At 42.5% G+C, this 26,272-nt stretch overlaps 1 protein-coding gene across 1 annotated transcript in view; it reads left to right on the forward strand.

Moving 5' to 3' along the window:
* Positions 1 to 26,272, forward strand: part of LOC126212788 (uncharacterized) — a 344,572-nt gene that overhangs the window by 278,215 nt on the left and 40,085 nt on the right. Inside the window, exons 48-49 of the mRNA XM_049940191.1 lie at positions 7,926 to 8,276; positions 18,997 to 19,175. Coding sequence (XP_049796148.1) covers positions 7,926 to 8,276; positions 18,997 to 19,175 — 530 coding nt within the window. The remainder of the gene's footprint in view (positions 1 to 7,925; positions 8,277 to 18,996; positions 19,176 to 26,272) is intronic.

The following is a 26,272-nucleotide window of genomic DNA, read 5'->3' on the forward strand; positions in this document are numbered from 1 at the left end:
TTCAAGCTTTCGCAACAAACGGTTGCTTCATCAGGAAAGAGGGAAGGAGAGGGAAAGAGGAAAGGATGTGGGTTTTAGGGGAGAGGGTAAGGAGTCATTCCAATCCCGGGAGCGGAAAGACTTACCTTAGGGGGGAAAAAAGGACAAGTATACACTCGCGCACACACACGCATATTCATCCGCATATACACAGACACAAGCAGACATTTTTTACTACTTTTTTTGGCACTGTCCGATCGTCGCGTCTCCTGCACTCTGCGTCGTAAGTCCGGTCGACGGCCACTGCGCTCCAGTCATAGAAAGTTGTGCCGGCTTTATCAAAAGCGGACCGAACGATCTGCGAGTTTTACGCTCCCAAGGACCCGGCGAGATGTCACCTGCCGTGCTGTCCGGCCACATCCTGATCTTTTACGAGCAGCAGACACCTCCCCTTTTTCCACGAAGAAGTCGGTCTGCTTCGCCAACGTGGCAGCCCGGTACGCAGTTGTCGGAGGAGTGGGGAAGCTACCGTGTGCCAGTGGTCGGCTGCCAGAGATCGAGGAAATGTGTCCCCGGAGGCTTTCGCCCTCCAGCTGATAACAGGGAGCCCTCTGCTGTGGTCACCCACTGAGACAATGCTAATTTACCAGCCCAGTACGACATGCAGACCCCGTACACAGTTAACTGGAATTTTTCTTAGAGGGATGTGACGACTTTTGCAATCATCAGTGTCCCTCTTGAAGTTAAAATCTTGCATCACTTGTGCAAAGAAAACAAAAAATCTAACTATTGCACGATTGAAGAATGAAAAATAGCAGTAATAATAAAATTACAGACTGGCTCCGCTCTGACACATTTCGACCTTCTGTGGGCACTGTAAGGCTTTACAGTCATAATACACGTAAGTTATGTGAGTGAAAAGAAAAATCTAAATTTGGTGAAGTCCCACACAATGCTTAGTGCTTCTGTCTGCATGACAGGGTGATATTCCTCTATTTTGCTGAGGATTCTGCTACCAAATGCAACAGTTCATGGAACGATTTCTCTGTATTGCTCAAATTCTTGGAGAGCTGTGCTTAAACTGGATCGGCAACTCTTTGATGACGCACAGAACACCGTATTCAGATCGGGGTGAGTTCGTGCTGGATCTGGCAAAACACCCATTCTTTCTTCTCAGATTCTCCCTCCACCTGTTCATTCTGGTTTCAAGCCACCTTTTTTTACTGTCACACTCCAGATGTGGAATGTTGTTAATTTCCCTTTTTTTATGATTGTTTTATTGCAGTCTGTCAGTCTGCAATAAAAGCTATCTCTTGTCGTTTTGTATTGGATATAGGAAATCCCTAATTGGTAATGATTTATTCTGGTCTAGATGAATGCTCTTGGATAAGACAGCGTGGCCCAAAAAATGTTTTCTTTTCATCCAAATTCCAACTTGCCTAGATTCACAAAGATGTACTGTGTCCAAAATGGCTGCAGCAAGGCATCCGACATTTGGTTACGCACTGCCCACAATTTTTCAGCTTGTCAACATGTAATGTTTCTTGTTACCGAGTGAGGTGGTCCATTTGTTAGTACACTGAACTTGTATTTTGGATAACAGTGGTTCAAATTTGTGGTTGAACATCCTGATTTAGGTCTTCTCGATTTCCCTCAATCACTCCAGGCAGATGCCACTAAGATTCCTTTGAAGGGCATGCTCAGTTTCCTTCCTCACACTTGAAACAATTTGAGGTTGTGCTCCATTTGAAATTACATGATTCTCGACAAGATGTTAAACCCTGATCTTCCTTTCTTCGTGACTTCTTTACACAACTACTCGGGTATTATTGCGTTTAATCTATGAACGAACACCAATAAAGACACATTCAAACAAAATGGCAAATTTTTAAACTGAAAACACTTTCCATTGGTCAGAAAGGCAGTGTACTTCTGGTACAAGGTGTGCAATTTTACTTGCTCGTAGCTTGCGTTCGGGTATGAAGTCGGCACCTTAATTACTTGAAACCTTTATTTCAATTCATCTGACGTCTCTATTTTAATGATAACATTAATCTGTTGCAAGTTTAGTAGTAGCCTCATAGATACATCCTTTTTTAACACAAAGTACTCGACTATTACATGAACTTATTGCCAAGTCTGTTATTCCTTGCTTTATCCAGAATTGAATTTTGGTGTCAACTTTGTCTTCATAGACCAGCATACGCGTACAGCTGTACTAAGAACACCTGATGATCATTCACATATAATTGGTACACTAAATTCTAAATCTTTACTTGCAGTTTGGAAAATATACCCTTGAGTAACCCCAATATTGTCTTCAACACTTCCATTTGCATCTCAATACAACACAGTTTCTCACTAATTAAATCAACTAATTCTTTCACTGTTATTTCCACAGTGTGAAATTGGCACGGTCATATCTCCATCTAGCACACATCTTTCCCATTCATCAAAGGTCATTTTAATTTAATGTCCATATATGTCCAAAGTGGCACACTTTTTACATACATTGAGGATGACCTGCTAGTTACTGACTGCCAATTGTTCATTTTTTTTTACACAATAATGCTTTTGGTTTTATAGCCATTCTCACATGTGTATTGAAATGTTAAAATATCTCGCGTGTGTGACACACGTGTACATAGGGAAGATTCTATGGCTGACATTATATACAGTGAAAAACCTTTAACATACAGTACTCCACATTTAACAGCTAATATATTCTTGTCACCTGTGGCAAATGTGAATGTCTAAAATAAATGAACAATTTACAGCCGAATAGCAGAAATTTCTTTCGAACAATTGTTTATGGCTGTGATCTCCGATGAAGGGAAGATTATTAGAGACAACTCTTGTGGGACAAATGCAGTTGACATACGAAGTCTAGTCATGTTTTCCCTTTCATCTCTACATACTTGCCGTGTGAACAGCACCCCTTACTAGTCTCGTGCAGTAGTAGGGAATGCCGTACACTGCTGTCACAATAATGGATGAAAACCTCTTCTCTGTTAGCCTACACCTGATTACTGGTGTCTAAAATATGCTGAACAGTAACATTACCCACGTTTACATTTATAGTGGAATACTTAATTTGAATTATTTCTTCACTTTCTTCAAGGAATATTTCGCAAGTGTCATTGAAACGTGCCTACAAAACACCCAGACCTCCACGTTTCTCTTCACTGTCGCTCTTGTGATGCACACTATATTCTGATGTGTCGGCAGCTGGGCCAACACCTTGTAAATAGAGGTGGCTTAAAGGGCACGCGAGACTAACTCAGACGGGCGTGAAGTACTGGAACAGGATACGTAATTAAAGTTATGAAGAAAAGAACGGAGCTTCTCATATACTTATCTTTAATTTCTTCTTGTACATCTCTATGGTGAACACAAGTGAGACTCTAATTACAATCACTGTAAGGCTAATGGCGCCTTGCTAGTTCGTGGCCATTAACTTAGCTGAAGGCTATTCTGTCTCTCGGCTAATGAGAGAGAAAGGCTTCGTACGTCTAGTCGCTAGCTCTGTCGTCCGTACAACTGGGCTGAGTTCGAGTCAGTCTCTCGAGACCTGCCTTGTGGTGGCGCTAGGTTTGCGATCACACAGTGGCGACACGCGGGTCAGACATGTACTACAGGACCGCGGCCGATGTAAGCTACCACCTAGCACGTGTGGTGTCTGGCTGTGACACCACATATTCCACTAGTCATTGACACGGATTTTCAATCTCTCGCACATTACACTCTTTATTGCAAGGGTCAGCCAACTGAATTGCCACAATGCACTAGTGAGGTCCATTGTTCATGGGCAGTACATTTTTGTTAAACTGATGTCGGTCATTGTAGTTGGCCTGTGGATTCCGCGAATTATGTTTACTGTTCCGATGCTTATTCCAATTTGTTGTGATTCAGCCACTAACTTCTCTGTCCGTGATCGTCCCTATTATGGCAGATCCGTATCTCATTTGTCTCTCAGGGTATTGGTTTCCCGTCTTCCTCTACTGATCCAGTTGTCATAATAAAATTTGAAAAGAGACATCATCTCGTATGCTGTGTCTGACTACAATAGCCTCCCTTCAGAACTGATTTGACAGTTTAGGCACACAAATTAGAAACAATCGTACGTATCTCAACATCCAAAACAGATTACGTAACAAATATCGTAGGCGCCCAGAAATCGTAGAACAAAGAATTTGGGAAGATTAACAAAATTCAAAAATAAAATATCTTGGAGAAATCAGTCGTAATAAAGGAGTGACCTAAGAAGCGGTATCTGAGAAGATGGGGTGGCATATCAACTCTTCAAGGACACAGTATCAAAAATATGAATTTCCGTGATTTTGGAAATTAGACACTGTGAAACAGCTTTAAACCTGTCAGTGCTCTATGCAGCATAGTGCATTACCGCACTTAAAGTAGGAGAAATAAAAAATTGAGAAGAAAATGGTGAGAACCCATCGAAAAATACTGGTATCATTGTGAATGAAAAGTACAAATAGGGAAGCAAAAAATAAGTCTATAAGAAAATATCCTAAATATTTGACATAATCCGCAAAAGATAGGTCAGTTTCTTTGGTCATATGTCGTGAAAAGAATGGAGGATAGTAGGATAACTAAAAGAATCATCTAATATTTAAGTAACAATAAGAACATAAGTCAGTGGATCGAAGGTTAAAAAATAAATAAATAAATAAATAAAAATAAAAAAATTTGGTGGGAAAAGAAGAATATATTATATGTATGGACATGTGAAGAGTACATTGAAAACAGCAAAAAATTCGTAACATATATAACATGGGTTTTCAAGAAACCCGCGCAGGGTAGCCGAGCGGTCTGAGGCACCTTGCCACGGTCTGCGCGGCTCCCCCCATTGGAGGTTCGAGTCCTCCCTCGGGCACGGGTGTGTGTGTTGTCTATAGCGTAAGTTAGATTAAGTAGTGTGTAAGCTTAGGGACCGTTACCTAAGCAGTTTGGTCCCAGGTTGGTTTTTCAAGAAAAATGGAGAACATGTGGAAGAATCTTCACTCATGAACAAAAACAGCAGCAGATTGGGAGAACGAAAAAGTGCTGGGAAAATAGGATGAAGAATCTCATTTGAAAGAACAATTCCCCTGGTAATTGTTTTACAAGTTCCACAGTTGGCTAGATTTGTTGCAAGAAAGAAAATGAGAAATTGTGCAGCTGTGGACATTCCAAAACAAATATATCAATCAGATGTTACGTTAGAAAGTAATGGAGAAAATCACGAATCTTTAAGATTTGTTTGTTTATTTATTCATTCTTCGCAGTTACATCCCATTATCTGGGCCGTCATCTCATATTTTCGCGTGTAATTAAATGTTTGTTTGATAATGGTTTATACCTGGTACTTACAGACATTATGATAAAAGAAAAATCCAGATATTACAACAATATCATGAAGAATCTGTTATTATAAACAAAGGCACAAAAAAGGATAAAAGAAAGAAAAATCAAACAATGGACAATCCAGGATGAAATGTAACAATAGTACGAGAAGGGAGGTTGCCGCTCACCGTATAGCCGAGATGCTGGTTCTTAGATAGGCCGTGTAGTGCTGGAATGGGAACAGGACAGTGACTGAGGAAGGTTGAGGCCAGGAGGATTATAGGATATACTGCAGGGAAAGTTCCCACCTGTGCAGTTCAGAAAATCTGATGACGGTGCGAAGAATCTGTACGGCACAGGCTGTGAAGCAGTCATCGAAATGAAGGATGTCACGTTTGTCAGCGTTCTCAGCAACAGGGTGGTCCACGTATTTTTCGGCCGCAGTTTGTCGGTGGCCATTGGTGCGGACGGACAGCTTGTCGGTTGTCGTGCCCACACAGAATGTGGCACAGTGGTTGCAGCAAAGTTTTTAGACCACATGACCGGTTCCACAGGTAGCCCTGCCTTTAAAGGGATAGGTGGTGTTAGTGACCGGACTGGAGTAGATGGTGGTAGGAGGTCGTATGGGACAGGTACATTTAGTTTTAAACTGGTCAAGGTACAGGATGTTACTAATATACTGAGGAAAATGAAGAACAGTTTTAGTAATGACGTTTATGGTTTAAGTTCAGCCATGTTAAAGTGTGATTCAGTTCAACTGCCAGAATTGATAACACATGTAGTAAATACATGTATTTTGGAGGCTCAGTTCCCAAAGGCACTAAAGTTTGTTAAAGTCACTCCAATACACGAAAAAGGCAGCCTCACAAGTTGTGATAATTTCAGGCCTGTTTCAATTGTACCAATCTTGTCTAAAGTGATAGAAGCTATAGTAAATAATCAAATAGTAAAATACTTTGAAGAAAGCAAAATCTTCACTGATAGTCAATTTGGCTCCAGATCAGGGTTAGGAACTGTTAAATCTGCCTTATCACTTTTAACACAGTGTGTGAAGCAACTAGAAAGCAAGCTAGTGGTTCAGAATAAACTCTTTGATTTATCAAAAGCTTTCGACACTGTGTCTCGTGAAGTCTTATTGAACAAACTGCAATTCTACGGCTTTACAGGAAGTGCTCTGGAATTGATGAAATCTTACCTAAGTAATAGAGTGCAGAAGGTGGTTTTTAATGGTGCAGAATCAGATTACTTAGCTGTGGGCATGGGTGTCCCACAAGGTTCTGTACTTGGCCCAATTCTATTTATTATTTATATAAATGACTTACCATGTAACATAGTTGGGCCATCAACTAGGACTGACTTATTTGCAGATGATCTTGCAGTCTGTATAACTGCAGAAACAGCACAGAAGGTGAAATATGAAGCAGACCAGTGCTCTGTCAAAGTTGAAAATTTGTGTAAAGCTAATTCCCTTTGTGTCAACCGAAAAAAAATACAAGACCTGTATGTATCATGGAATAATAACACTAAAATTGACCAGAGCTCAAGTACTGTTAATTTCCTTGGAATCTCAATTGATTCAAAATTATCCTGGGGTAGCCATATAGAATGAAGTGGGAAGCAGCATTAGCAAAGGAATATTTGCTCTAAGGAAGCTGTGTCTTTGTCTAAACGTGTCAGTACTTAAAGTGGTTTATTTTGCTTTAATATACAGTCACATTTCCTATGGTACAATACTGTGGGAACATCAAAGCAAGGCAGCTCTAATGTCTTCAAACTACAAAAGAAGGCAATAAGACTGATATGTAGCTTTTCACCCAGAGCTCACTGTAGGCCAAGCTTTAAAAAATTACAGATGATGACCCTGCCGTCAATATTTATACTACAGTGTGTAATGCATATTAAGGAAAACTATCCCAGTTAACAACAGGATGACATGCGACATAATTATAACACAAGAAACAAGCAGGACCTAGTTTCTTTCCGATGTAACTATTAAAAAAAAAACACAAAAGTGCTTCTTATACAAGTCCATAAAATTTTTTAATGCCATACCCCAAATATCAGGGATCTTCCAATTCAACAATTCAAAAAAAAGTAAAAGAATTTCTTCTTGAGCTCAGCATTTATGAAACTGATAAATTTTTAAGGGAGGCAAAGAATATGGTATGACTAGACTTTGTGATCAGTTTTTATATGCTTCTATATATGAATAAGTCTGTAATTGGCTAAATTTACTATGCAATATCAATTTGTACCAGAAGTTTCTCTGTTTTGTTTTTGTGTCAAGGTACCATAATTATTTGTGTAATATTTATATTGTGTAATATTTTTCTTGTTTTTGTAATTATTTGTGTAACATTTATACTATGTAATATTGACTTTTGTAATGCCTCAGATGATCTCTGAGGTCTCTACAACAATAAACAATCAATAAATCAATCATCTAGGTCTATTACAGGGGTGTGAGCTGTGAGGTAAGGGATTGGGAGCATCCCTACACAACCTCTGCTACATTCTATCCCCGATTTTCCACTGTTTAAACAATATAGAACTTCTCGAATGTTTAATGATAAAACACTGTCTCCGTCACATCGAAACAGCACCGCCGTCCCTACCTCGGCCGGCCTCTCGGTCTCCGAGGACGACGACGCCGTCCGGCCCGCCTACGAGCCGCCCCTCCCCGGCGAAAGCAACTGCTGCGAGGACGGTATCTCGGGACCGATCGCGGTGACGTCGACGGGAGGTGCCGCTACTCTGACCTCCCCGTCCGGTGGCAGCGGTAACGGGTGCACCGACGGCACCGGTAGCGACAGGCGGGGAACCGCTGCGGGCTGTTCTGGCAGTGCGGCGGGCGAGGAGCGGACCTCTGGTGCCACAGCGTCGGCCAGTACGAAACCACCGTTCTCCTACGAGGAGCTGATTGTTATGGCCATTATGAAGTCGCCGCACAGGTTGGTGGCACGGCTGCAGAGTATTGAATCCCTTCGTGAAAATACATTACACTGTCCTTAAAACACTCCGTCGTAGTTTGGCGCTACTACTGGTATATTACGTATACGGTACATATACTAAATTGGCATTGTTTTGGTCATCGGCCATAAGTTTGGTTTGAGGTATTTCTCCTTTGTTTCCCTTGTCACTTATCTTTGTCATACCAGTATAATTGCTCTATCCGACACCGCCAGCAGCTGCCAGGCTATCAAATATATGTCTTTCCCTACAGTCCTCACCTCCTACAAATCCCTTCAGTTCTATACAAGTTATTACTTGATGTCTTAACACTTTTCTTATCATCCTGTCCTTCCTTTTCGACGATTACACCGTACTTCTCTCCTCACCAATTGTGCGAAGAAACTTCTCATTTCTCATCCTGTCAGTCTACCTAATTATCGAAATCCTTCTTTAGCTCCACATTTCAAATGCCTCCACTCTCTTCTTCTATTCCAGTTTCTCCACAGTCCAGGATCCGCTTCTGTGCCTGTTGAGATGTTTATATTTTCCCACCTCCGCATTGCAAATGTTTTGACTTTTGAGTGAAATGCCCAGTCGATGCACTGTCGGTTTCGCATCAATTCTACCAACATTGAGAGTTGTTTAGTTCTCAGGGTTTTGTAAAATTCCTGGATTCGTGTCTCGTTGCTGTGCAGCCTATGGAAAGGTTTGCAGAAGACTCCCAATCAAATTCCAAAGTACAGTTCAGTTTTAACACCAATATATTTCCAGGACTCTGGTGTCCGAGCCTGGTGAACTGTACCGGTTACATCACGTGTACACAAAAGTTGACATCAAACGACACAGAGTTCACAACAATCAACAAAAGAGTGAGCCTACAATACATTTGGTCGCAACCCTAGCCAAAAAATGAGTGCCCCAAGGCGCCTGTGTGACCTCTATTTATACTTTTGTTAACAATTACCTACAATGAAAATTACAATTTTATGTAAAATCACAGTTAAAAGTTAAACAGAATACGAGCTACACATTGCTAAAAATTTACAATCTCAGTGCTGAACAAGGTGAACCTATTTTCAACTTAGTTAAGAGTTAATATAACATTTTCTGACCGATTATGTTACAGGTAACAATTACATTTCTTAATTTGTTTATAACAAATCAACTAGTGCCCGAATTTTAGTGCTAACATATATCGGAGATTCAATTAACGTGCTTTATTTATATGTTCTATTTAATTTGTTGTAGTAATTTTATAATGATAAGTTTACTGGTACATCCCGACCATGTGCTCTATTTCTTTCGGTTAGTTACAGTATTAATTTTACATTTATATTGTGTTTCTCACATAAGAACAATGTTAAATGCTTTTGGCACATTCAAAATGCACACGGTGGCTTTTACACATATGGTTTCAGCAAAGCATCGTTTTCGAATTATATGTATACTGAAATAGTGGTTATTTTTGTATGTAATGGACAATTTGGACTGGTGTTCATCTTTAATGCTCTCCGAGGGGTTCTGATAGGTAGCAATGAGATACAGTAATATTTCATTGTCCTGCTCCAGACGTACATTCTCAAAAACTTTGACCTCAAATCAAAGTGTGCATTTGATACTACTAGACTACTTCTGTCGAGGAACGCCCTCTTTGCCTGGGGTAGATTGGTTTTTTATATTCTCTTTCCTGTGTCTCTCGTTTTATTTTGTTTCCCGGGTAGCAGAACTGCTTCATTTCGTCTACTCTGTGGTGACCAACTTCGATGTTAAATTTATCATCATTTTCGTGTCTGCTGCTACCCGTTACTTTCTGTCTGCCTTACATTCTCGTATGTAAGTGTATCCGTGTGATTCTTTTCTTCCACCAGCTGTAGCTGCAGTTTTCACCTGTGACTCGTGCCGCGGTACGTGTATGGTCGTTCCACCTTTACGTTTCTTTCTTTTCTTTTGTACGCACTCTTACTCAGCAGTTTATTAATTTATTGCTGCTTTAAGTCAGCACGTGTTTCCTGATATAGAACGTCCTCTCGCTTTTTACAAATTGTGCTAGGAAGTGTTGTGGTTTCAAAATTTTTGTTTAAGTAATATACGTGAGAGCAGCATAACCCGCCATTGTCCGTACTGTAGTTTAGCTTTAGGGATCGACGTGAGGCACTAGCGGGGCTTTAACGGTAGGTTACGGAGAGCACCGATTGCGCACTGTTACCCGGCTCCTCTCGGTCGCCGGAAGTCTGCCGAATTCGTGCCACTCCAGATTGTTTATGCTCGTTTCCGACCTTAGCTGTGCAACAGGATTGTGCACTGTAGCAGTAAGCAGCCATTGTGAATATAATGTTGATACGTGTGGACTGTTGTGTGCAGTGATTGTTAATATTATTTACAAAAATGAGCAAAGACGGTGTACCCGGTCCTCCTAGCAACTCGCCATAAACTTCGGTGTCACTTGTGTGGCACATTGATCCGTTATATGTTTGTTTCTTTTATTTAAGTTATACGCTGGATGCCCTGGGAGAAGGAGGAGGGCTTCTCTCACCGGCCAGTGAGGTAGGAGCCGATCACAGGCTTTCGCTCGCAGCATCGGCCGTTCAGGGGCCGAGTAAAAGTGTGGAATCGCTACGAGGCAGTGAGAACTGAGCCTCTGACAATCAAAGGGGCCTTTTTTTTGGGGCAAAGATTTCGGGACTTCATTTATCACTGATCACGCTTTAATTTGTCTCTTGTTGTAGTAATGTGTTGAAATGAATTTGTGTATTCCGAATCCCACCAGCTGTGTGCTGAGAAGTGTAATATGGTTTCTTTTTGCAAAGATAAACCCACCATTCCAGTTATTTAATGAAATCAGAACAGTTTGTTGGGATGGTGTTCTGAGCCACTGATATGTGTATAAGTGGTGTTGTGAGTTTAAAGCTGGCAGAATGACTGTTCACGACGAGGAAAGGATTGCATATTCCTTAATCGTGACTGATGAAATGGTGGACGAGATTGAAGAAATGATTTGTTGTGATAATCGGTTTCAATGAGACGAACTCTATGTTTCCAGACATCTCCGCATCTCTTCTGCACGTAATGAATACTCGTAAACTTAGTTTTCAAAAATTGTGTGTGAGATGGATACCAAAACAGTTCACCACAGACCAATAGAAAGTCAACAGTATGACATCTTCATTTGAATTTGTCTGGCGAACTGGAAAGTGAACAACTTCTTCACTCTGTAGCGACTGCCACCGAAACGAGGGTGCTCCACTATAGCGCCGACACAAAAAGACGGTCACTGATGCGATGACATTCCTAATCGGCATCGGTGAAAAAAATTCGAAACTGTTATTTCGGCCCAAAAAAATGTTGCTTCTGACTTTTGGGACCGTGTAGGGATTATCCTCATTGAACTTTTGCCCAAAGGCTAAATTGTGCTATGTTGTATCGGGAAACTCTAATTAAACTGCAGTGGGCAGAGCAGAACAAAAGAAGATATTGTAATTGGATAGATTAAAAGATCTACTGACCAAGTTGCGACAGGACAGCACACATTAAAAATAAAAATAAACTTTTACTTATGCAAGCTTTCAGAGCCAGTGGCTCCTTTCTTCCAGCAGAAGGGTTGAAGGTATGAGAGGCTAGGAAAAGTAACTTTGAGACATTTAGGAAAAGGGGTAGAGTTCGGAAAGTTGCCCAGAACTCCGGGTCAGGGGAGACTTGAGAGTTGGGATGAGAAGGAAAGACTGATTGTTAGGGACGGCACCAGATGAGATTTGAAAACTTGAGAGCTTAAAGGTGCAAGACAGGGTAACACGCAAGACAGAGACAACTACTAAAACATCCTGCCTGAGTTAATAAGAGAGAAAAGCTAAATACATTCTATGTAACAGAGGTTGGAGGGGAATGGTGAAACATAGACAGGTCAGAAAATAAAAACAAAAACAGAGTGAAGAATGGAGTGCTTACTGTGAAAAAATGCTGAGGAAGAAGAAATTAATATAAATTAAGGGCAGATGGGTGACGAGAACCGTATCTTGTAGAGCTAGTTCCCACCTGCAGAGGTCTGAGAAATTTGTATCTGGGGGAAAAATCCAGTTGGTGCATGTCATGAAACAGGCACCGAGGTCACAGTAACTACTCCTTTCTTGAAACTTCCTGGCAGATTAAAACTGTGTGGCGGATCGAGACTCGAACTCGGGACCTTTGCCTTTCGCGGGCAAGTGGGTGGAGCACTTGCCCGCGAAAGGCAAAGGTCCCGAGTTCGAGTCTCGGTCCGGCACACATTTTTAATCTGCCAGGAAGTTTCATATCAGCACATACTCCGCTGCAGAGCGAAAATCTCGTTCTACTCCTTTTTTCACTCCGTTTTACTTTTCATTTTCTGACCTGTCTGTTTTCCCCTTCCCCCTCCCACCTCTGTTACATAGAATGGACTTAGCTTTTCTCTCTTATTAATTCATGCGTGCTGTTTTAGCAGCAATCTCTGTCTTGCATTTTACCCTGCATTCCACTTTTTCACACTCTGTTCCTTTTCCTAAATCTCTCCAGTTTCTTTCCCTGCGTCCTTCTTCCTTCCCCTTCAACCCTTCTGCCAGGAGGAGGAGCCACTGCCTCAAAAAACTTGCGTAAGGAAAATCTTTTAGAAATTTTTTAAAAAATGTGTTTTGTCCTGCTACTACTTAGTGAATAGATTTTTTATCCATCCAGTTACATTATGCAGGGTGTAAAGTATTTAAACTGACAAACTCTGGGAGGTTGTAGGGGACATCAAAACAAATATTGTTCCCTAATTTCATTTTTTCCTATGAGGAGTATTTAAACCGGCAAAGGAAGATTTCTCTGGCGGCAAATTAATTGGTCATTATTCAGGTATATGACAAGAAAGATAATTGAGAACAAAGAAGTCGAGTAAACGTGGGCTCTAAATTGCCTACCTTAAGAGCTATGAGCACTTTTCATCTTCAGTATTTTGAATCAAATCTCTTCTACAACAAGCTCTTTGCTTTCCTTAATTTTGGAGGTGGTAGTGTGGACCAAAACAAGAAAAAAATGTCCAGTAAACATTTGCCCCAAAGTGCATTCCTTAAGAGCTATGAGCAGAAGATGAACACATCTTCAGTACTGTGAAACACACATCTTTTAAAGAAACAATTGCTCACAGCTCTTAAAGTATGCTTTTTAGAGTCCATGTGCCTTTTGTGGACTGTTTGTGAAATATTCCTGAATATTGACCATTCCTCATGTGACACCCTGTACGAGGGGGTGCAAAAATAAAAACGACTTACGTGTTTGGGGTAAATCTTTTTTATTTTTCGACATAGTCTCCTGTTAAACTTGTACACTTCATCCGACGCTGTTCTAATTTGTTGATCCCTTCCGAATAATAGGAATTGTCCGAGTCTGCAAAATAGCTATTAGTTGCTGAAATTACCTCCTCGTTTGAATAAAATCTTTGTCCCGCCAGCAATTTCTTCAAATTGGGGAACAAACAGTAGTAGTCCTAGGGAGCCAAGTCTGGAGAGAAGGGGGGATGTGAAATGAGTTGGAATCCAATTTCCATTAATTTTGTGACCACAACTGCTGAGGTGTATCTGGTGCATTGTCGTGATGGAAAAGGACTTTTCTTTGCGGTCCAATCGCCCGGGTGTTTTTCTTGCAGCTCGGTTTTCAAACTGTCCAATAACAATGAATAATACGCACCTGTAATAGTTTTACCCTTTTCCAGATAGTCGATAATGATTATCCCTTGCGAATCCCTAAAGACAGTCGCCATAAGCTTTCAGGCCGAAGGAATGGTCTTCGCCTGTTTTGGTGCAGATTCTCCCTTGGTAACCCATTGTTTAGATTGTCGTGTGGTCTCAGGAGTATAGTAATGCAGCCATGTTTCATCCACAGTGACGAAACGATGCTTAAAATCCTGCAGATTCTTCCTGAACAGCTGCAAACCATCCTTGCAACACTTAACACGGTTCCATTTTTGGTCAAGCGTGAGCAATCGCGGAACCCATTTTGCGGATAGCTTTCTCGTGTCCAAATATTTACGCAAAATATTATGTACCAATTCATTTGACATGCCCACAGCACTAGCAATCTCACGCACCATAACTCTTCTGTCATCCATCACCATATCACGGATTTTATCAATGATTTTTGGAGTCGTAACCTCCTCAGGGCGTCCAGAACATTCACCATCACTTGTGCCTATACGGCCACTCCAAAAATTTTGAAACCGCTTATAAACTGTTCTAATCGCAGGTCCAGAGTCACCGTAATGTTTATCGAGCTTCTCTTTAGTCTCCTGAGGCGTTTTGCCTTTCATAAAGTAATGATTAATCACCACACGAAATTATTTTTCGTCCATTTTTTGACACTCAGTCGACTTCCTCGATTCACACGGATGCCAAACACAAAGAAATAGAACACTGTGGCTGAAACTCGGTGTGCGTTTTTTCCAAAGATACTACTAACTAAACGTGACCTCGATATGCGCCGGTGGTGCCATCTCTCAGACTCTGCACAGACTTTTAAGACGCCCCTCGTATTCCACTGTCGGAGGTATCAAAAAGATTTTCACTTATAACTTTAGATTCAGTTGTTTCTGGATCAGTGTCCCTTACCTCGAATCAATTGACTTACCCTTCTCCATCGTGCCTGGAAGTTTACGACAGCATCACGGGATCACTTTTATATACTCTGTGCTCCATCACGGGGTTTGTTATTGACAATATTTACTCACTGAGAACAAACTGCAACATTCATTGAGTTGAAACTAGACAGAAAAATGATGGATGAGACTTGCTTAAGCACTGTACAGGAAGGTGTGTACTATTAAGCAGGTTACATTTCTCATAGACATCCAGCAGATCTGAAAATGTTGGGTGATAAGCCCAAAGTGCACTAATTGAGGTAACAAAGCTTCCTTGTGGCACATTCGTATTCTGTACAGGAGTTCCTCACAGATGCGGAGAACTTTCCCGTGTAATTTTTTATTGTGAATCATTAGTTTCACGAAGGGCTTAAAGTAGCTACCCGGAGTCATCTCCTGTGCCAACTGCTCCGTCTCAGACTAGAAATTACACCCGACATCCTGAGCTGTTTGCCGGATGCATTCCAATATCTGTCTTCTTCTACAATTTATACTCTCTACAGCTTCCTCTTGTACCCTGACATCTTAACACATGCCCTGTCATCATGTCCCTTCTCTTGTCAGTCCTTGCATACATTCTGTTCTTCATCAGTTCTGTGCAATACCAGTTCCTCCTCTCTTATCTTAAGAGTCGACTTAATTTGCAACAACCTCCTTTTGCACCACATCTCAAATGCCTCTATTCTCTATTTTCTCACAGTCTGTGATCCACTGCCATACAGTTCTGTGTTCTAAAGGACATTCTTAAAAATTTCTTCTTCAGGTTACGCTACTGTCCGATGCTAGCTGACTACTCTTGTCTGCGAATGCCCCCCCATGCCTCTGCTAGTCCGCTTTTCAATTCCTCCTTGCATTATCAGTCGTGTGTTATTTTTTCCAACGTAGTAAAATGCTATCATTTTGTGGTTCCTAATCTTATACATATACCATACTTCTTGTCGTTGTTGTTGTTGTTGTTGTGGTCTTCAGTCCTGAGACTGGTTTGATGCAGCTCTCCATGCTACTCTATCCTGTGCAAGCTTCTTCATCTCCCAGTACCTACTGCAACCTACATCCTTCTGAATCTGCTTAGTGTATTCATCTCTTGGTCTCCCTCTACGATTTTTACCCTCCACGCTGCCCTCCAATGCTAAATTTGTGATCCCTAGATGCCTCAGAACGTGTCCTACCAACCGATCCCTTCTTCTTGTCAAGTTGTGCCACAAACTCCTCTTCTCCCCAATACTATTCAATACCTCCTCATTAGTTACGTGATCTACCCACCTAATCTTCAGCATTCTTCTGTAGCACCACATTTCGAAAGCTTCTATTCTCTTCTTGTCCAAACTATTTATCATCCATGTTTCACTTCCATACATGGCCACATTCCATACAAATACTTTAAGAAACGACTTCCTGACACTTAAATCTATACTTGATGTTAACAAATTTCTCTTCTTCAGAAACGCTTTCCTTGCCATTGCCAGTCTACATTTTATATCCTCTCTACTTCGACCATCATCAGTTATTTTGCTCCCCAAACAGCAAAACTCCTTTACTACTTTAAGCGTCTCATTTCCTAAACTAATTCCCTCAGCATCACCCGAATTAATTCGACTACATTCCATTATCCTCGTTTTACTTTTGTTGATGTTCATCTTATACCCTCCTTTCAAGACACTGTCCATTCCGTTCAACTGCTCTTCCAAGTCATTTGCTGTCTCTGACAGAATTCTCAACGGACCCGCCTTCTTGAACGACGTCTTCAAGGATGTCTCGATCGCCTCCACTCTTGGAGCATCGAAACCGGCTTCCATTTTTCTCCCAGTAAGACCGTTTGTGTTAATTTTTGGCGACGTAAGGAGTTTCTTCCGCCCTCCTTACATCTAGGTCCTGTCAACCTTCCGTTTTCAGACGTCGCTAAATTCTTGGGTCTTATGTTTGACAGAAAACTGTGCTGGTCCTCCCACGTTTCCTATCTTTCGGCTCGCTGTCTGCGATCCCTCAACACCCTCAGTGTCCTGAATGGTACCTCCTGGGGAGCGGACCGAGTGGTCCTTCTCCGCCTCTATCGCGCCTTAGTGCGCTCGAAATTGGACTATGGAAGCATAGTCTACTCCTCTGCTCGGCCGTCTATTCTTCGGCGTCTCGACTCTATCCACCACCGTGGATTACGTTTAGCGTCTGGAGCTTTTTACACTAGCCCTGTGGAAAGCCTTTATGCTGAGACTGCTGAACCTCCGCTGTCCAATCGGCGAGCGGTCCTTCTGAGCCGTTATGCTAGCCATCTGTCTTCCATGCCTGCTAATCCAGCCCATGACATTTTTTTCGACGCCTCCTTTGATGTAGGGTATGCAGGCCGCTCCTCCTCCCTACTACCCCCGGGAGTCCGCTTCCGTCAACTGCTCCATTCTCTTTCCTTCCGCTTTCCTAAAACCTTCTTGACAACTTGGGGTACAGCACCGCCTTGGCTCCGTCCCCGGATCTGCCTGCTCTGTGACCTTTGTCAATTTCCCAAGGATGGTACCCCTTCACTTGTTTATCGTCGGGTATTTGCTGCTCTATGTGCACAAATGACGGACGCCACATTTATTCACACCGACGGCTCGAAAACATCTTTAGGTGTAGGGAGTGCCCTATATTGTTGGCGACACCCCAAATCACTTTCGGCTTCCCAACCAGTGTTCGGTTTATACTGCGGAGCTTTACGCTGTTCTCCAGGCTGTCCACTACATCCGCCGCCATCAGCAGATACAGTACGTTATCTGCTCAGATTCTCTCAGCTCTCTCCTCAGTCTCCAAGCTCTTTATCCTGTGCACCCTCTGGTCCACCGGATTCAGGACTGTCTGCGCTTGCTCCACCTGGGGGGCGTCTCGGTGGCGTTCCTCTGGCTCCCGGGACACGTTGGTATCTGTGGAAATGAGGCGGCCGATACAGCGGCCAAGGCTGCAGTCTCTCTTCTTCGGCCAGCTATTCAATCGATTCCCTTCGCCGATCTACGGAGCGTTTTATGTCGTCGTGTTGTTCATTTATGGCACACGCATTGGTCGACACTTCCCCATAATAAATTGCGGGACGTGAAAGCTCTTCCTTGTGCTTGGACCTCTTCCTCCCGAACGCGTCGTCGGGAGGAGGTAATTTTAACTAGACTCCGGATAGGGCACTGTCTTTTTAGCCATCGACATCTTTTAAGCTGCGATCCTCCCCCACTCTGTCCCCACTGCTCTCAGCTGTGGACGGTAAGACACCTTTTAATTGAGTGCCCCTATTTTAATCCGTTACGCGCCCGTCTAGAGCTATCGCCTGATCTATCGTCGATTTTAGCAGATGACACGCGCTCAGCCGACCGCGTTCTCCAGTTTATTAGTGCCAGTGAAATGACATCAGTCATTTGAAGCTTTTTTTGGGGACAACCAACCCCTTTCTGTAGTGGATTTTTAAGCCTTCCTTCTGCTTTTAGTTTCTCCAATTTTATGACTTTCGTTCCCATTGCTGCTGGTTTTCAGTTTCGGTTTTTTACTGTTTCCTAAGTCACGGACCGGGCACTAATGACCATAGCAGTTTTGCGCCCAAAAAAAAAAAAAAAAAAAAAAAAAAAAACCCAGACAGAATTACGATGTCATCAGCTAACCTCAAAGTTTTTATTTCTTCTCCACGGATTTTAATACCTAATCCAAATTTTTGTTTTGTTTCCTTTACTGCTTGCTCAATATACAGATTGAATAACATCGGGGAGAGTCTACAACCCTGTCTCACTCCCTTCCCAACCACTGCTTCCCTTTCCTGTCCCTCTACTCTTATAACTGCCATCTGGTTTCTGTACAAATTGTAAATGATCTTTCGCTTCCTGTATTTTACCCCTGCCACCTTTAGAATTTGAAAGAGAGTATTCCAGTCAACATTGTCGAAAGCTTTCTAACAACAATATTGACAATAGTGCTTTTCCTCAGTCTCGAGGCAGGGAAACCTATAAAATAACTATGTATTTTTCTATTATACAAATTTAAGAGAGGACTTGTTGGACACGTGGTAAAGGTGCCAAAGTATGCTCTCTGCCTCTAGTTCCAACTCGTGATCAGCATGCGGACTGACCTGTTTTCTTTTGTTTTTCTGGCAGGAGGGCAACGTTGACCGAGATCAATACCTACATCTCGAGCCACTTCCCGTACTTCGAGCGCAACGAGAAGAGCTGGCAGCACTCGATACACTGCAAGCTGTACTTCAGCAAGTACTTCGTCAAAGTGCCTCTGAGGAGCAGCAAGTACAAGGGCAAATTCTACAACTACTGGATGCTCGGTGAGTCCGACGTCTACCGTCTACTCGAATCCAAGCCGCACTTTTTTTCTAGTTTTTGTAATCCAAAAAACCGCCTGCGGCTTAGAATCGAGTGCAAAGTAAGCGGAAATTCTGAAAAATGTTGGTAGGTGCTGCCACAACTAACTTCTGCTGTCGAATATATGTAGCGCTATACAGGCAGGCTTTGCAGGCACAAAGATAATTCTCCTCCTCTAGTGGTCAATCCAATGATTGGTTTGCAACAGCCACAATGGCAGCTTGTCTCCATTCTGGCACCAAAACCTCTGCGTCAGTAAATAAATAAAAAATAAATAAAAATAAAAAAATAAAATGTGGAAGACGAGCTTTTTATCTCTGCCTCGAGTTTCGACCACTGCATTTTATACATTATCCAACGAAGGAAATACAAATTTCGTATTGTTCATCTTCGAATAAAGCAGTTTTTCAATGTACTATGAAAATCCGACTGGCAAGACTGTTTGGGATGTTTGTCAATATGGGAAACACTACGTTCTGAATTTTTTCCTACCTGTGAGAAGAGATGGTTGCTAATAGGAACTTTTATGAATTGTGAATCACATGCAGTATTCTCTTCACCATAAGAATAATACGAATATAAACATTTTGTCATGTATTCTTTCGTGTTTGCAGCTATCTCATTTAAATCCTGTCTGCTTAATAAACTACGAAACTAGAGTGAGACAACAGCAAACGCAGAAGAATATACATATCGTGTCATGTTTATATCCGTATTGTTCTTATGCCTAATAGTGATACAGTCAGAAATGAAGTACAGTAATTGACTAGATTTTAAAATCTAAGATGACTCTAATTTCGGTGCAGAATGTAATGTACAAAAAGAGGTGTCTGCAAAGATTTTCAAACGGAGAAAAATTTTCGCTAAACTCTCGTTCAGAACAATTTCTATCATACGCAGCCTATTATTTGGTTCTTGTTCATCATTATCAAAGAAAGCAGCAGTTTAAGTAACAACAAATAGCAGTCTCTTGCCATTGTTTCGCTAATGAGACGATTCCTCTCTTCTTTCTCTCTCTCTCTCTCTCTCTCTCTCTCTCTCTCTCTCTCTCTCTCTCTCTCTCTTTTTTTTAAAAAAAAAGGCAGTGGTACCATGCACAATAGCAAGCCATGCCGCGAGCGGCGGCAGGCCGTAAACACTCATTATCAGAAAGCGACAAACAATGCAAGACACAATACAGTAATGCATTTTCAGCTTATAGTGACGTAAACACCTATAACAAAGAGAACAGCACTTATCAGATAAAAGAAAAATAGGCAATCAGTTCAAACCAGACGAAGCACGTAAAAAAGGAAGGGTACCCACATAAATATGGACGGAGAGCCTGACGCATAGCAATGGCTACCTTGTAAAGCTTAACTGCTAAGCTTACGACTCGAACCAAACTACTGTAGCTGTATCGCCATTCATTTGACCTAAATTGTGTCTCATATTATAATGGAGTAACTTTGTTTCGATTTGGAGGTGGGCCTAAAACTTTCATCTCCCCTTGAATTTCGAGTCTCAAATTTCAGGTGCAGCTTAGATTCGGGAATTTTTTTTTTTTTTTCCTTGATTTAGAGTCTCATTTTTCAGGTGCGGCTTAGATTCGAATGCGGCTTAGATTCGAGTAAATACGGTAGTGGCAGGACGGCTGTTTGTGATGTCACCACCTTCCCTTTTCCTGTACTTGGTACCAATAAAAAAAAAATAAAACGTCATTAGGCTTACAGCTATGTCGAGTGGTTAAAATGCCGCGAGCTTTCAACCTAACTCTCGTGGCCATTTTCGGTCGACCGACTGTCGACGGCCTGCTGGTATACCTTTACGTACTCTAGCTGCCAACTGCAGTGCCATTTGTGACTGCTCTAGTGTACGTGGGCATGAGCTGACTCCGCATTTGGTGCACCCACCTCAACCTCACTCATTGGCTGTTGTTTTATGGCCATAGTTCCACGGTGATGTGTTTCTAACCTACCATTTCTAACCTCCCCGCGATAACTACACTACTAACCGTTAAAATTTCTACACCTAGGAGAAATGCAGATGATAAACAGGTATTCACTGGAAAAATATATTATGCTAGAACTCACATGTGATTACATTTTCACGCAAGTTGGGTGCATAGATCCTGAGAAGTCAGTACCCAGGACAACCACCTCTGGCCGTAATAACGGCCTCGATACGCCTGGGCATTGAGTCAAACAGAGTTCGGATGGTGTGTACAGGTACAGCTGCCCATGCAGCTTCAACACGGTACCACAGTTCATCAAGAGTAGTGACTGCGTATTGTGACGAGCCAGTTGCTCGGCCACCATTGACCAGATGTTTCCAATTGGTGCGAGATCTGGAGAATGTGCTGGCCAGGGCAGCAGTCGAACATTTTCTGTATCCAGAAAGGTCCGTACAGGACCTGCAACATGGGTCGTGCATTATCCTGCTGAAATGTAGGGTTTCGCAGGGATTGAATTAAGGGTAGAGCCACGGGACGTAACACATCTGTAATGTAACGTCCACTGTTCAAAGTGCCGTCAATGCGAACAAGAGGTGACCAAGAAGTCTAACCAATGGCAACCCATACCATCACGCCGGGTGATACGCCAGTATGGCGATGATGAATACACGCTTCCAATGTGCGTTCACCGCGATGTCACCAAACACGGATGCGACCATCGTGTTGCTGTAAACAGAACCTGGATTCATCCAAAACAATGACGTTTTGCCATTCGTGCACCCAGGTTCGTCGTCGAGTACACCATCACAGGCGCTCCTGACTGTGATGCAGCGTCAAGGGTAACCGCAGCCATTGTCTCTGAGCTGACAGTCCGTGCTGCTGCAAACGTCGTCGAACTGTTCGTGCAGATGGTTGTCGTCTTGCAAACGTCCTCATCTGTTGACTCAGGGATCGAGACGTGGCTGCACGATCCGTTACAGCCATGCAGATAAGATGCCTGTCATCTCGACTGCTAGTGATACGAGGCCATTGGGATCCAGTACAGCGTTCCGTATTACCCTCCTGAAGCACCGATTCCATATTCTGCTAGCAGTCATTGGATCTTGGCCAACGCGAGCAGCAATGCCGTGATACGATAAACCACAATCGCGATAGGCTACAATCCGACCTTTATCAAAGTCGGAAACATGATGGTACGCATTTCACCTCCTTACACGAGGCATCACAACAACGTTTCACCAGGCAACGCCGGTCAACTGCTGTTTGTGTATGAGAAATCGGTCGGAAACTTTCCTCGTGTCAGCACGTTGTAGGTGTCACCACCGGCGCCAACGTTGTGTGAAAGCTCTGAAAAGCTAATCATTTGCATATCACAGCATCTTCTTTGTGTCAGCTAAATTTCGCGTCTGTAGCACGTCATCTTCGAGGTGTTGCAATTTTAATGGCCAGTAGTGTACAATTCGTCAGAAATATTTGTTATTATCGCAGACATCGTAATTTGTATCATTACTTGTATTTTCCTGATTATCTGTCTCACTGACAGCTGGTTTCGAGGACATGTCGAATCTAAAATGAATTTTGCAGTAAGAGTGATGAATTAGTACAGTGAGTTATCTTAAATTTTGATGTCTTTTCTGTTGTTGCTCAGTATCTGTTAAGATTGATTCCAGACACACCGGAGGAATGGTTTCCATTTTTAAGATATGCAGTAGGAAATGACTGTTTACAGTTGTTTGATCTTCAAAAAATATAAACTTTTATTCTTTCAACTTTTTGTCTCAAATTAAATCATCTCAAATAAAGCTTGTCACACCATTAATGACACCGTACTCTTTCTCTGTACGGACACCCTCCGACTACTACTGACTGGCAAATCGAGTACGAAGATAAAATAAGCCACAGTTCGGCAATGTTAAAAATTTTTATTATTTTCCGTCCAAAGACTTTCGTATTATTACATATTTTGTGTGAAATTTTTTTTTTTTCAAAATAAGTTATGCAAATAGGAATGATGACAATAAATTTAAATTTCAGTTTCAAATTAAAGTGATAATAAATCTTATGTCAGTTTTATATTTTTGTAAAAAATATAAGAATGAATTACGTTACTAGATTTACAGTTTCGAATGCATCGGACCACGTCGCAATTTTAATGTGAATATCACATTCTGAAAGATACAACAGAGGTAGGACCATTGCCCACTTCCCTGGTAATTTTTGCTCAAATCGATATTCCCAAATCTGCTCTAAATCATTATGTACACTGATACAAAAAGAGACTGTTACACCATAACACTATGAGACTGACTCTCCAGTATTTCTGTGCCCATACTATATGTCGATTAAATGTTCGTCCTTACACACTCTTATTTTCACTACAGAAAAACGCTTTCCCGCAGATGAAGAATGGTGTAAGTACCGGACGGCGTGTAATGTTGCCGGAATTGTGCAGGTCGAGAGAACGACAGAGTGTGCAAAAAGGATACGCGTGTAATGTTTATCACCGTCTTTCAGAGTTTGAGAAAATGAGAATCATTGACACGAGGGACGAAGGAGCCACTCGCAGACAGCTGGCTGGCAGTGACTGCAGAGTGAGTGCCGGTGAGATGCACTCCGGACAACGGTGTGGCAGCGAGAGTAGCCGCAGTTCCTTCCAGAACGACTACACCACCAGAAGATTGTAGGATTGTTTGACTGGCTCTCACAAATAGACAGCCAAAATCAAAACAGAGCTTACGGGCAGAGAGTCGGCACGAACGGTCGAGATCAGTCGACCGGAAGCCGAGCTCGGATCTCCAATTGCCATTAGGCGTCTATCGTCGACACCGTACAGCGGACGACGGGGACTCGCACCGTATAGAAACGGAGAAAACTGGGACACTGAGTGGCATTCTACGGTGTCCGGCAAAGGGCCACACTTCTGCCTGTGGCAGTGAGGCGGTCACCGATGTGTTTGTAGGTGACCTGGCCGTATGTCACAGGTAGGGCAGTTCTTGAGACCTACACCTCTTCAACTCTTAGAATCACTGTGTGGGGACATATTGTAAAAGTTAACAGGGCCGATTTGGTAATTGCCAAACGGAAGCTCACGATCGGCAGTACGTGTCGAGAATGGTAATAAACGCTGTTGTCGTATCCTTTATGACCCGGGAACGAATGGTATTTTCTTGCAGGATAACCACACTTCATTTCATACGAGGAACATCTTGAGGAATGTATGGCTTCTTGACTGACCCACTAACCCCCTGCCCCCTCCCTGCCACAGGTCCTCCGATTTGTTGCACCTCACTTGTATTGATGTTGATGATGACCTAGATTCTGAATGGAATGAATGTCTCCAGAAAGTTTGATAAATACACTTTGTGATCAAAAGTATCCAGACAACTGGCTGAAAATGACTTAAATTACAAGTTCATGGTGCCCCCCATAGGTAATGCTGGAATTCAGTATGGTGTTGGCCCACCCTTAGCCTCGATGACAGGTTCCACTCTCGCTGGCATACGTTCGATCAGGTGCTGGAAGGTTTCTCGAGGAATGGCAGCCCATTCTTCACGGAGTGCTGCACTGAGGAGAGGTATCGATGTCGGTCGGTGAGGCCTGGTACGAAGTTGGCGTTCCGAAACATCCCGAAGGTGTTCCGTAGGATTCGGGTCAGGGCTCTGTGCAGGCCAGTCCATTACAGGGATGTTATTGTCGTGTAGCCACTCCACCACAGGCCGTGCATTACGAACAGGTGCTCGATCGTGTTGAAAGATGCAGTTGCCGTCCCTGAATTGCTCTTCAACAGTGGGAAGCAAGAACGGGCTTAAAACATCAATGTAGGCCTGTGCTGTGATAGTGCCACGCAAAACAACAAGGGGTGAAAGCCCCCTCCATGAGAAACACGACCACACCATAACACCACCGCCTCCGAATTTTACTGTTGGCGCTACACACGCTGGCAGATGACGTTCACCGGGCATTCGCCATACCCACACCCTGCCGTCGGATCGCCACATTTTGTACCGTGATTCCTCACTCCACACAACGTTTTTCCACTGTTCAATCGTCCAGTGTTTACGCTCCTTACACTGAGCGAGGCGTCGTTTGGCATTTACCGGCGTCATGTGTGGCTTATGAGCAGCCGCTCGACCATGAAATCCATGTTTTCTCACCCTCTGCCTGTCATAGTGCTTGCAGTAGATCCTGATGCAGTTTGGAATTCCTGTGTGATGGTCTGGATAGATGTCTGCCTATTACACATTATGACCCTCTTCAACTGTTGGCAGTCCATCTCAGTCAACAGACGAGGTCGGCCTGTATGCTTTTGTGCCGTACATTGTCGCTTCATGTTTCCACTTCACTAGCACATCAGAAACAGTGGACCAAGGGATGTTTAGGAGTGTGTAAATCTCGCATACAGACGTGTGACACAAGTGACTTTCAATCACCTGACGACGTTGGTAGTCTGTGAGTTCCGCGGAGCGCCCCATTCTGCTCTCTCACGATGTCAAATGACTACTGAGGTCGCTGATATGGAGTACCTGGCAGTAGGTGGCAGCACAATGCACCTAATATGAAAAATGTATGTTTTTGTGGGTGTCTGGAAACTTTTGATCACATAGTGTATTCAACTGGTGTATCATGGTATCACATATTCCATTTCTGTCTGTGTAATTGTTCCTATTATAGTATTTTCTTTCAGCTACTCTCTTATGCTTTTTGTCGTTAGATTGAAGGCTTCCAGCAAACAGAAAACAGCATGTCATTCTTAATGGAAGGAAATTTTCAGATGTGAAGAACTTTTGCATACCGTAAGGTAGTATTAAAGCATTGTTGCTTTTCACAGTACGTATTAATGACCTAATGCATTATGTTGGAAGCTGCACAATGCTCTTGGCCAGTCGTTGGAAAACTCCTCAGAATGTGCATTACGCCCCCCCCCCCCCCCCCCCCCCAAAAAAAAAAAAAAAAAAAAAAAAAAAAAAAAAAAAAAAAAAAAAAAAAAAGTGCTCTTCAGACTGAGACCCTTACCCAGTAGGATTCATATTGGAAATTCAGAAAATCCAAACAAGTGCATTGTATTTTATCACACGTTTGTTCAGAAAGCACGGAAGCGTCACCGAGGTGCTCAGCTTCCTCCAGCAG

Source organism: Schistocerca nitens, chromosome 11 (genome assembly GCF_023898315.1).
Source record: "Schistocerca nitens isolate TAMUIC-IGC-003100 chromosome 11, iqSchNite1.1, whole genome shotgun sequence".
Lineage (NCBI taxonomy): Eukaryota > Metazoa > Arthropoda > Insecta > Orthoptera > Acrididae > Schistocerca > Schistocerca nitens.